The sequence below is a fragment of the Calidris pugnax genome, unplaced genomic scaffold (genome assembly GCF_001431845.1).
Source record: "Calidris pugnax isolate Ruff unplaced genomic scaffold, ASM143184v1 scaffold281, whole genome shotgun sequence".
NCBI lineage: Eukaryota > Metazoa > Chordata > Aves > Charadriiformes > Scolopacidae > Calidris > Calidris pugnax.
Window position 1 is genome coordinate 783,187 of NW_015091028.1, and position 12,177 is coordinate 795,363.

A 12,177-nucleotide genomic window follows, 5' to 3' on the forward strand; every position below is an offset into this window, starting at 1 on the left:
CTCCCGGCCCCCCCATCGCCCCCCCAGACCCACCCCACAGCTGAGCTCCAATTTGTGGGCAGGAAAACCCAGGGAGGGGCGGAGGAGATCCTACCAACGCCCCCCCGAACCGCTCAGGGCTTTTATAGAGCAATTTGCATTTAAGCAAATACGTATCAGAGCAGCTGCTGCCCCCCCCAGAGCATTGCTGGGGCGGGGGGACACAGGTTTCCCTGGAGATGCTGCCCCATCCTAAAGGGAAGAGGCAGCAGATGGAGCTGTGGATTCAGGGGGAGAGAGCCTGATACGCCCCCCACCAGGGGGAGGTCCCCAAAACATGCCCTGAAATCACCCCCACCAGGAAGGAGGGGTGCAGCCCGTGCTGGGGGGGGGTGGTGGTGAGGGGGCACACAAACCCACAGGTGTTTAAAAAAAGATGTGACCTCGTTATTGGGCTAAAGTCGCTTCTTTACTTTAAAGCCTGTTTTTTTCAAGAGGAAGAAAGAGGAATAAATGTGCATTGGGCCTCCCCCGGTTCTCTGTTTAAGAAAAAAGGCAGAAATGGGTTCATTTCACTGCCGTTTATTACAGACTTTGCAGAGGGTCAACCCCACGGGAACCGAGAGCCCTGAACCCACCAAACCTGGGAGAAAGGTCGGGTTGGCTCAGCTGAGGGAGGAACAACCTCTAACGGGTGGAGAAAGAGTCCCTGCTGGCCAGCTGGGACATTTCGAAGGACCTGGAGAGGAAGAGGAGGGTGGGACATGCTGAGCATCGCCCCAGCCAGGGGTCTTGCTGTGCCCCTCCAGACCTGCCCCGTCCCCAGGCAGAGGCCATCGCCACGGTGGTCCCTCTCCATGCCCACCCCTTGCATTGCCTAAAGACACGTGGAGAACCTACAAATGGCTGTGATACTCATTCCTCTGGGCCTTGGGAGGGTTTTGGCTGGGGCAAAGAGAAGGTGGTCCTTCAGGCCCACGAGGTTGGGATGCCCCGGGGTGCTTTCCTGCAGGTTGGCTAAGCCCAAACACACCCACGGCGCAGCTGAACCCTAAAAAACTTGGATGAAACCAGCAGGAATTAAGGCTTAAAAACTTCAGGCTGAGGAAGGGAGGGATTTGTGGGGAGACTTGAGCCCTTTCCTGGATGGGGATCTCCACCAGGGCTACCAGCTCTGAACCCAGGGTGAAGCCAGGGGCTGGCAGGGCAGTGCTGGGCTGCCTCTTTCTTGGGGTCTGGGACTTAAGGCAGGGGATATTTCCCATATTCTGCTCTTTGCCCTTCAAGACGGCATGAATTTACGAGGGGAAAAAGGCAACTTTACCTCTCCTTGTCCACGGAGCTGGAGTCACGTTCCTTCTGCCATCCCTGGGTCGTGTGGTCTGAGGAAGGACAAGCCCGTGCCCGGGCGTCAGGAGGAGCCGAGTGAGGGGCACCGGGCGCAGGGGACGGGATGTTGTACTCAGGGACCCTGCCTGGGGCTCCCTGGGGACGGGACACGACCGGCGGAGAGGTCTTGGGGTCTTCACAAGAGCCCAACACGTGACTTTTAAATAATTCACGTGGCTGCTTGACCGCGTCAGGGACAGAGGGAAAGCAGCTGGCTGCAGGTCAGGCGGGGGGTGGAGGGGCAGGGGGACTCACAGCAGAGGAAGATGGCGAGGAGTGGGAGGGCCGAGACGGCCGCCGTGCTGACCACGAGGGCGGTCACCTCCACCAGCTCCGTGCATCCTTCTTCTGCCCTCCACACCGACCCCGGCATCAGCGCAGAACGCCGTCCGAGGCAGGAGGAGAGAAAGGAGAAAAGCAAATGGCCACCATGAAAACAGGCACACATGCCAAAAAATAAAAATAAAAATAAGTATAAAAATAAAAATAAAATAAAATAAAAGGAAGAATGTGTTGAAAACTATTTTTGCTTTTACAAAGATTTCACTTCCCTTAAAACCCCGATTTGTTGGATTTCTTTTGGAGCAGGTCTAACTCCGAGTGGTGGCGTTGAGGGGATTTCGGGACTAGGTGTGATGGACAAGCTTTACCCTGAGTGTGGCAAACCCTTGGGGTGGTCCCTGGAGCACCCCCGCTCACCGTGGCGATGGTGGATGTTCTTCATGAGGACGCTGGTCGTCAGCACCACCGAAACCACCCCTCCGGGAGCGGCGTAGCCCAAGGTCTGCTGTGCTGGCCGAGGGAAAGGTGACAGAGTGGTGTTACTGGTGTCAGGGGACAGGGACGGGGAGCCCTACCCTCACCCCTGGGCTGGGGCAGAGTCCACCAGCCTCAGGTAGTATGGAAGTAGAAATAAAGATTTAATTTAAACAAGTGAAGGATGAGATTTTTGGGCAAAATAACCCAGTGGGCCAGTTTTATCTCCCTCCCTGCTGCCAGCCTTGGTGAAACAGCTCACCCGTTCTGCTTTTGAATTGGGTGAACTTTGCAGGCTGGAAGGTCACGGTGGCAGAGACCAGGAAGTTCACCACGATGGCGTATGCGAGGGCAATCTGGGGCAGGATGATGGCAACAGAAGGGCCTGGAAGAGAGCAGGATGAGGCAGAGCAGCGGTTCTTGCCCTTGCCTACCACTGTCATAGTTTCGTAACGCCCCACCACATCCCTTTTCCCAACTCTCCCAACTCCCAGCCTTTCCAGTCTGTCCTTGCAAGAGGCCTCTCTATCCCTTGGTCATCCCTTGTCCCTGCCCAGGGCAGGGGGTTGGAAGTAAATGGTCCTTAAGGTCCCTTCCAACCCAAACCATTCTGTGCTCCTGTGGTTTTACCTGTCCTTCTGCAGTTAACTCTGGGAAGGGCTCTGGGAGAAGGAGAGGAACTACGTGAATCGTACGGGTGGGTGTGCAATCCATACGGTGGTCCGGGCCCCCACAACGAGCTGGGATCACACGTGGGGAAGCCCCATGTTGCCTTGGCTGGGTCTATTCCCCCATGTTTGGCACCATCACCCTCCCATAACACCCCACCACATCCCCTTTCCCACCCTCTCCCAACTCCCAGCCTTTCCAGTCTGTCCTTGCAAGAAGCCTCTCCATCCCTTGGTCATCCCTTGCCCCCCCCAGGGCAGGGGGTTGGAAGTAAATGGTCCTTAAGGTCCCTTCCAACCCAAACCATTCTGTGCTCCTGTGGTTTTACCTGTCCTTCTGCAGTTAACTCTGGGAAGGGCTCTGGGAGAAGGAGAGGAACTACGTGAATCGTAAGCCTCTCCATCCCTTGGTCATCCCTTGCCCCCCCCAGGGCAGGGGGTTGGAAGTAAATGGTCCTTAAGGTCCCTTCCAACCCAAACCATTCTGTGCTCCTGTGGTTTTACCTGTCCTTCTGCAGTTAACTCTGGGAAGGGCTCTGGGAGAAGGAGAGGAACTACGTGAATCATACGGGTAGGTGTGCAATCCATATGGTGGTCCGGGCCCCCACAACCAGCTGGGATCACACGTGGGGAAGCCCCGTGTCGCCTTGGCTGGGTCTATTCCCCCATGTTTGGCACCATCACCCTCCCTCCCTGGGGTTGTCCCTTCCTCCTGGACCCCCACAAGGCTTTACATCTCCCATCAGGTCTTCACCCTGTGTGGTTTGCACAGCAAGGATCGCTCTGGGGTCTGCACAGCACCGTCCCCCCCACCTCAACACCCCCCAGGGGCCACCGGCACCATCACCCTCCCTCCCTGGGGTTCTCCCTTCCTCCTGGACCCCCACAAGGCTTTACATCTCCCATCAGGTCTTCACCCTGTGTGGTTTGCACAGCAAGGATCGCTCTGGGGTCTGCACAGCACCGTCCCCCCCACCTCAACACCCCCCAGGGGCCACCTCCTACCTTCCTCTCGCATCCAGAGGATCCCAGCAGTGCTGGTGAGGATGGAGGCGACGCACACCAGCCCGCAGGTGTAGGCACTGAGCCACCTCCACAGCTCCCCCCCTGCACACAGAGCAGCGTGGGGTGACTGCTGTGACCCCCCCGTGATGGCCTGCGCCAGCCCCCACCCCTCCCTCAGGGGGAATGCAGCCCATCCCCACCCGGGGTCCCCATCCCTGGCCAGGACCTCATTGGCTTGACCTGCTCTTTGGAGTGAGGGGCTGGGAAGGGCTCTGTGCCCCCCTGGTTGGGTGTATTGAACGTGCTCCCCTATCGATGGAGCCCTGGAATAAAAGAAATGCTCCTGAAGAAACATTTTTTTCTATAAAAGTGCCAATTGACAACCTCAACTCTCTAGGACAGAGATGTCTGGGAAGTGGCAGGATCTAACCCAGCTTGAAAACAGAGTAAAAGCAGTTTTCACTGCTAAAAATCTTGCCAGTGAAAGTTTTTCTGCTCTTACCTGCCAGATGATGTGAAGACGAGACACTTGGACAGCTGGAGAGGCAATTAGCTGATTACCAGCCCTTCCCACAGCAACGCTGCTCGCCCTGCCCCCCCAGACGAGGGAAATGGAGGTTCAAGCTGCCCCCCAACTGCCCACTCACGTATTCGGAGCTTTTCAGACTGGCAGACGGGAAAAATCAATCCCCATCCCGAGGTGGCAGCGAAGACCACGGCGACCACTGCGAGCCTCAGCACGTCCTGCAAGGCAGGGGAGAGACCTGGAACCCACCCCCCCGAGGAACCAGGAGTCAGGCCACCAGCAGGACCAGCATGGAGGCCTCTGGGGGGCCATGGGGCTCTTCCATCACTAGGACGGACTCAATTTATTTTCCAGCTGGTGGCCAAATCAGTGCTCTCTGCTGCAGCCTGTGGTCCATAGAATGTCCACCCTGGGATGTGGGATGTCTACAGACTGTCCAACACCCCTGCCCATGTCCTCTTCACCATCGCCTTGGCCAAGGGCCATCACTTGGGACCTTCTCCAAGAGGTAGCTGCCAATCTCCTGCCAAGGAGGCAGCAGATTGTGCCTTGGTGGGATCAGAGACCGGGAATTGCTGCTGATCATCCTGCCATGGGGAGCTCCTGCCAACAGCAGGAGAGGGTGGCCAGCTTTTGGGGGGGAAGGAGGCAGAGGAATGGAATGAAGCTCTCAGGGGGCCCCAGGGAAGGGTGGAGAGCAGGAAGAGGGGTGGGAGATGAAACCCCAGCGGTGATCACCTGCGATGGTGATGTTCAGGGAGGTTTCTTGCCAGCTTATCCTGTTGCTGGCGTTGCAGGAGTAGGAGCCACAGTCCGACTTCTTGGCCGATCTCAGGGACAACACGCTGAGGCTGCCGGAGAGGTGGGATCCTCTCTCTGCAGGAAGGGGCTGCCCATCCTTTTTCCAGGTGATGGTGTCCACCTTGCCCTCTGCCACGTCACAGAACACCTCCCCGGTGGCCTGGGCCACCAGGGCACTGCTCCAGAGCCGAGGGCGAGACACGGGCTCTGGGGAGGGGACAGAAACATCAGCACTTCTCTCAGACACAACCTGGGGCACCCACGGATGTCCCTTCCCCCTTGGAAAGTCCTGTGCTGCCCAGGGCTCCTGTGATTTCCAGATTTGGGGCGTTTTTTTCTAGCCGAGTCATTGTTTTTATTGTCTTTGGGTAATAAATGCATCAGGAAATGAGAAAAAAAAAGAGGAAAAGGATTCAGATCCCATTCAAGTTGATGAGTGGGAAGGAGAAATGGGTGGTGAAGGGCTGTGGCAGCATTAGGGCAGCAGGATGATTAGAGCAGGAAAAGAGCAAAGATCTGCCAGAGCAAATTAAGGGAAGAGCCAAGGGCGTTACTGAGCAGGAATTTCTGTTATTCAGAGCTGGCGCCTGCAAATTGCAAACAGTCGCTGTGGTCTGAGGGGCACGATGTCTCCATAAATCCCACCCTCCTGGGCTTAGTTCCCCGGGCTCTGCCAGGCTCCCCCTCTCACAAGGTGCCGGGGGGTCTCTCCGCAGGCGGCAGCGGGTACATGACACCCCACCAGTCCCTCCATCCCTGCACTGAGGGCAGAAAATCAGGGAGGAAACTGTCTTTCCAGGATGGAGCCCAGTCCTCTGTCCCAGCCAAGCACCCTGGGAGGTCTCCTTGGGCAGCACCACCAGATCTTCTCCACTGGGAGATGTTGGAAACCTCTTCCCAAAGTCTCCCTGGTGATGTCTCCATGCGTGGTGGGTTCAAAAACCCCTCATGATTAGCTCAAATCCCTTCTCCAAATCCCTTTATCTAGATGAGGGTCTGTGTAGACCCCACTGCTCTGCTTCCACCCACCACCCTGCTCTGGATCCCGTGCCCACCACTTACTGAGGACTTCCAGCAGGATTTGCAGGCTCTCCCCATCTCCCTCGTTGACAGTCACTTTGTAGACGCCGCTGTCGCTTTCCTGGACGTTCTCCAGCGAGAGGGACCCGTTGGAGGGGTGGAAAAGGGCTCGTCCTGCGTAGGGCGGGTGGACGGTTGGGCTGTGGGACCCCCCGTCGTACTGCAGGATGGGGCAGGTGCTGGTGCCATTGAGGTGCTCCCACCGCACGGAGTGGACGTGCGTGACGTTCTCCGGGCCGGGAAGCAGCACCGAGGATCCCACGGCGGCAGCTTTTCTCTGGAGGGGTCCCATGGCTCCAGCAGCCACTTGCAAAGGCACCAGCAGCCCTGGGGGGCAGGGGACAGGATGGGAAGGGGGTCCGGGGAGATGGAGCAAGTGGGCATGGCTCGGGAGAGGCTTGGATGAGCCCCGTGCCAAGGACACACACGCGGTACCTGGACCTCTTGGTCACAGCCTCTCACAAAGCCATGGCCCGTCGTGCTGCCAGGCAGGGGGACATCCCACCCCGGGGGCTGGTAGAGGTGCCCAAATACAGCCCAGAATTCTTGGAGATACCTGGCTGAGAGGTTTTTCTGCTGGAGCTCTGTGTGTATTTTGGTGGGGCAATGCCTCCCCGTCTGTGTCCAGAAGGGATTTCCTAATCCTGACCAGGTTTCCACGGCTCATCCCCAACTCCTGGTCTCATTCGGGGCTGAAAGTGTCTGCATCCTCCCAGCAGAGCAGGGTGCAGGTGTGTTCCCCAAAACACAGGGCTATTTCTGGGCTTGTCATGACCTGGGCTGCGAGAGGGGCTTGAGGACTTCAAGAGGAGCCGCTGTTGTAGGTCACAGCCCCAGAAAAAAGGAGCTTTCTAGGAAAGCCAGGCAAAAATCAGTACTGCAGCCCTATCTTGTAAAGTGGATTATTTTTTAAAAAAAGGAAAAAAAAAACCCACCAGAAAAAAAGGGGAGGTTAAAGGGTTTAAAGCAAGGAGCCAGCCCTAGGCAGAGGAAATGAAAGAAAGGGTGTTTATCTACCTGGGCAGAGGGTCAGGTAATGCCAGGGGCCATCCCAGGGCTCCTAAGGGGCATCGGGATTTCTAAGGGTCCCTTTCTCCAGCATCAGGTCTGAGATGGGGACCGGTGACAGCGATCCCAGCCTGTCCCAGTCACCCCTCACCAAGGGACCTTCCCGGCAAAGGGGATGGCAAGAAAGCCCCGTTCCCAGCCCCGGGGAGGTGGTTGGGGGCCGGGGGACAGGCAGGGCCCCACCGGCTGCACACACCCCCGGGGTTTGCTCTTCTCCCCCCGACACATCACGGTCCCTGCCCCCATGGGCAAATGTTTGCCCACATTGACACCCCCGCCTGCCCCCTCAGCAAACAAGCCTCAGAAGGGTCCCTGGTGCTCCGGGCGGCGACTTCTCCCAGGGGTTTTTTCAGCACAGGTGGGAAAGGGAATAAGCATCACAACACAAATAAATCGATGATTTTCCTTTCTCACTCTCACAACTCTGAGAAGCAGCTACTGCCTTCAGCCTCTGTGCCTCCGTGCCCCCCAGACGGTCAGGTGGGCAGGGAGAAGAAACAATCGTATGACTGAAAGTGCCCTCGCTGTAGGGGATGACCCATGGGCTTATACAGAACACACGGTACCACTAGCAGAAGGTAAGAGAAAATACTTATCACAGGCATCTTTCACAACTGCAATTACCCCGAGCTCATCCTACGGATGCTCAAACAGAGCTCTCAGAACCCACAGTGTCCAAAAATCTAGTGATATGGTCATGGGTTTCTTTTCTATTTTAGATGCTTGACCTGAAAATGTTTATATATTTGTGCTTCCAGGCAGCCAGTGCATGTATAATGAGCGCAGTGAGACTGCTCACAGGAGTATAACTGCAATAAATGTGTTATTCCATATATCAGCCCCAGTATAAATCTATCCACAGCAGACCTTTAGCCTCGGCGCCGTGCCCAGCTCTTGAGCTGCTTCTGCCTGCGGACAGCAGGGCAGAGACACCCTGCCTTTTCATCTGCCTCCCCTGCCTGCAGACAGCAGGGCAGAGACACCCTGCCTTTTCAGGTTAAGCATCTAAAAAGTCAAATCTACAGGGACCAGAGATCCCCAGGCAGAAGTGCTGAACCCCAGGCTCTCCGTGGGTTGCCAACAGGCGAGGGTCTGGCCCGGAGCCCCCCGGATGGCATCGGCACCTTGCCCAGCCTGGGGATAACTTACCTGCCAGGAGCACCCAGCTGGTCCCCAGCAGCTCCGCAGGACGGCACAGCAGCATCTGTGGAGGGGAAAAAGGCTCAAAAATCGCCACGCTTTTAAGATAACCCCTTAAAAGATAACCCCCCAGACTGTCAGGAGAACAACAGGTCTGTACGGGGTGAGGAGTTTTTCCCGTCTCAGGGACTGGATTTCCGATGCTGGGGAGGGCAGTGGATGGTCCCAGCCTGGAGGTGAGGAGTTCTTCCCGTCTCAGGGACTGGATTTCCGATGCTGGGGAGGGCAGTGGATGGTCCCAGCCTGGAGCGGCTCCAGCCTCGCAGTTTTCCTGCCGATGGCTCCTCTCCCTCCTCTCCCTCCTCTCCCTCCATAACCCCCCAGACTGTCAGGAGAACAACAGGTCTGTACGGGGTGAGGAGTTCTTCCCGTCTCAGGGACTGGATTTCCGATGCTGGGGAGGGCAGTGGATGGTCCCAGCCTGGAGCGGCTCCAGCCTCGCAGTTTTCCTGCCGATGGCTCCTCTCCCTCCTCTCCCTCCTCTCCCTCCCGGCTGCCTCCTCTCCCGGGGACCCTTCCTGGGCGGCAGCTCCGGGCTCTCTCCGGTGCCCGCGGCTCCCGGTGGCGGCGGGCGATGCGGCGGCGCTGCCCGATGCCGGCGGCTCCCGGCGCCCCCATGGCCGGTGTCCCCAAGGGGACGTGCTGCAGCCCCCGGGGGGGCACCTGGGCAGAGCTCCAATGCCCCCCAGAAACGGACCCGTCGCCAGAAAAGCCCAAACCAGGGAGAATAACCCACCTGACTGCTTCTAGCAGAGGTTTCCTATTTCGGTTCTCGCAGCAATATAAATTCCAGGGATGTCCCGCACCATTTCCGTGCCCCGAGGCCAGAAGATCCATCCTGTCCCTGTCCCACAGCTCACTCTTCTTCCCTCCAGCCCCCGGGAGAGGGTCCCAGCCCCCCGAGCCGGGCAGAGCTGGAACTCAGCCTCCAGCCCGTTTCTCCTGGTGGCCGGGGGGCTCGGGCAGGCTCTGCCACACGCGTCCCACTGCGGGTAACTTTCTCCTCCACCGAGGCAGATGTGGACCTGGATTGTCCATGTCCCACAGGCTTCCTGTGAAGGGAATTTCAGTTTAAAGGGTCCCACAGGGGCTGTTCCTGCGGGGAGAGCACGGCTTCTGCTGGGGAAGGGGCTGGGGATGGTCCTGGGGTGTTTTATATTGGCATCGGGATCAATACTGGTTCTTTAGTGTTATTAATGCTAATTATTTAGTCTTATTCTATTAAATCTGACTATATTTCAACCCTTGGGTTTCCTCATTTTGTCCCAATTCGCTTTCCTGGGTGGGGAGGGGTCATGGGGTGATGGAATAATTGTCTAAAGGGCAATACAATGCTGTGGGTTCCTCAAACCATAACACACCCGTCTGTCGTGGTCAGCCCAGTGATGACTGTACCCCTTATCCTTCTCCCATTTCTTGACCCTTCCTTCCTCCTTCTAGAAAAAATACGCCTGTAATGACCTTTTCCCCGTTGGTCCTCGTTTTACTACCTCTTTCCTCAAATTTAGCCTTCCTGGCCCCTTTGCCTCCCCAGTCTTGGCTTTAGCCAGTGTGGGCTCACCCAGGCAATATTGCCCTTGCAGGTCTGTCCCACAGGAGGTCCCCAGAGCTCCTCACACTTCTCTGAGAGCTTCAGTCATTTCTCATTTCCTCCCAGCCCTCGGCCGCTGTGGAGCCCAGCCTCACCTCGTCACCAGCTCCGGGGTTTGATGTTCCTCACACTGTCATTTGTCACATCTGCTGATTTCAGTCGCTCCCGTGCCCTGGCCCAGCTGGAGCCCAGGCACCCACCACCTCCTTTACCTGCCCCCCCGCGGGACGGACGGACAGAGACAATTTCGGGCAGGAAGGACAATGACCTTTAAGATAAGTGGAGCTTACAACTAGCTCAGTGCAAACTGTGTGCCCAGCAGAACTTTTTGGCTTGGGGTTCTGTGTGTTAAAGGGGAGCCTGCTCCACTCAGATTCTGCCTTTCACGCTCTTTTGTGGCCAACTTTGCATTTTCGTTTTTAATTTAACTTCTCGTTTTCCCCCTGCCCAGCAAAATGCAGTTTCTCTCTTCCCAACCCCTTGGTTCCTCAATGCAGGGCCAGGTATTTGCAGGGTCCCATCATGCGACCATCGGTATTTAGTCATCGCAGCGAAGGGCTGCTGCGTTCTGCCTGCAGTTCGCAGGATTTTGGGGTGTCTGAGAAGCTAAAAGCAGCTGAAAGCAGCGTGAGGGCATGGGTGCAAGCAGGAAAATGCAATTTGTGAAAAAGAACAGCTCTGTCCTTTCCCCAGGGACGTCCCCTCCCGGGAACACGTTTCTTGGGTGGCCCTTGGCAGGAGCAACGGACTCATCAATGTCCAACAGCAACGTCTGAGGTGACCATTCACCTGGAGGTGTCTTCAGAAAGACACCAAAGGGCAAAGCTTTGGTTCTCCAGGCAGGTGTTTCACTTGCTGGCAGGAGGGATGAGCTGCCGTGGATGAGTGTTTTGCACCCACGGCTCCCGCTGCCTCCCCATCATCCACATCCCTCTTCATTTAACTGCTCCAGAGTGTAATTTTTACCAGTCAGGCCACTCTGGCTGCATTAATACTTCCAGGTTGCTGGAAGGAAACTTTAAAAACATATTCTCTGCTTAATCTTAGATGAAATGAAATGGAAAGTTGAGGCAGGTTTCTGCTGGCGCTTGACTCCTTTCACAAGCATTTTGAAAGCTTTTCTGGCCCTCGCCCTGCACCTCTGGAGGGGCTGGGGGAGACCAACCAGCAGATGCAGCAGCTCAAACCTGCAAGTGTTGGCCTGTGCTGAAGAGCTTTCACACCCGCCGCTTCGGGCCAGCGCAGCTTCTTGTGGTTGGAGAGAGATAAGGTGAGCAGGCGACCATCAGCAGACGTGGAGCTCGCGCCACAGACCGTCTGATAGACAACCCCAGGGCCCTCTCTCCCACGCTGCTGTGACCCCAAAGTCACGAAGGGGCAACGGTCGGTTTCTGCTAGAAATCAGAAGCATGAGGATGAAAAACTAAGCTACATTTTCTAGTGAAAATCAGCATCCCTGCTGCAGGCAGCGGTGGGAGACACCTCCAGCCCCAGCAGGACTAAGCTCAGGGTGCAGGGTGGTCCTCATGCTGGAGAAGACAAACTGGCCACCCCCCACCCCGCAGTCAAGGGCAGTGAGAAAAGACTCATGAGTCCTGCCCACACAACTGCCTGCTGGCGTAGCCTGGGCAAGGAGAGGGCTTTGCTCTGGCTGGTGTCCTCCTGGCCATCACCAACACCCATGTGGGTGCTCAGTGGAGATGTCTGCTCAGAGCTTTGTACGTGGGGGTTCCTGAAATTCTCCACCCAGGGTTAGATGAGAGAAAAAAAACAAATGCTAAAAAGGAGTCAGATTTACCAGCTCAGTCCCAGTGAAGAAGATGACCTGCTATGGGACATCAGGGGACAGTGAGCTCTTCCAGCCTGCTAACGTGCAAAGACATGGAGCTGGAAGCCCTGGCAGACAACTGTCATCTTGCCTCTGCCTGTTCAGCGGTTGAAGTCAGCTCAGGAACCACAATACACATCTCGTGGGCTCCGAGCAACACCTCTACGAGGGACAACAGTGACACTTTTGGCCTCTAAACAAACCCAGAACAACAGAATAGCTGATGTTGGCAGACACCTCTGCAGATGAGCTAGTCTGAGCCCCAGCTCAAGCAGGGTCTCCCAGA

General features: G+C 56.6%; 2 protein-coding genes across 6 annotated transcripts in view; both read right to left on the bottom strand.

Annotated features, from left to right (window-relative positions):
* LOC106896193 overlaps positions 1 to 500 on the bottom strand; it is a 7,925-nt gene extending 7,425 nt beyond the window's left edge. The window contains exon 1 of the mRNA XM_014955976.1: positions 453 to 500. Within this exon, the coding sequence (XP_014811462.1) occupies positions 453 to 500 (48 nt within the window). The remainder of the gene's footprint in view (positions 1 to 452) is intronic.
* LOC106896240 lies at positions 446 to 8,501 on the bottom strand. Of its 5 annotated transcripts, none has more exons than XM_014956052.1 (10): positions 8,422 to 8,501; positions 6,187 to 6,531; positions 5,062 to 5,331; positions 4,445 to 4,561; positions 3,798 to 3,899; positions 2,387 to 2,509; positions 2,068 to 2,155; positions 1,624 to 1,721; positions 1,304 to 1,361; positions 446 to 718 (listed from the first exon to the last, which is right to left on the bottom strand). In XM_014956052.1, exons 1-10 carry the CDS (start codon positions 8,474 to 8,476, stop codon positions 667 to 669), a joined length of 1,308 nt encoding a protein of 435 aa, XP_014811538.1. In that variant the 5' UTR covers positions 8,477 to 8,501; the 3' UTR covers positions 446 to 666. The 5 variants fall into 5 exon arrangements, 4 of the variants coding, with proteins under 4 accessions (XP_014811538.1, XP_014811537.1, XP_014811540.1 ...); XM_014956051.1 differs by having other exon boundaries at positions 1,624 to 1,716; positions 2,068 to 2,160; XM_014956054.1 differs by having other exon boundaries at positions 639 to 718; positions 1,624 to 1,716.
* Positions 8,502 to 12,177: the final 3,676 nt, after the last annotated feature.

Coding starts and splice junctions, on each gene's coding strand:
- LOC106896240 (XM_014956052.1), bottom strand. CDS start 8,476: ATGCTGCTGTGCCGTCCTGCGGAGCTGCTGGGGACCAGCTGGGTGCTC. Junction 6,532..8,421: donor CAGCTGGGTGCTCCTGGCAG/GTAAGTTATCCC, acceptor CCTGCCCCCCAG/GGCTGCTGGTGCCTTTGCAA. Junction 2,510..3,797: donor CCTCTGGATGCGAGAGGAAG/GTAGGAGGTGGC, acceptor GCTCTCTTCCAG/GCCCTTCTGTTGCCATCATC.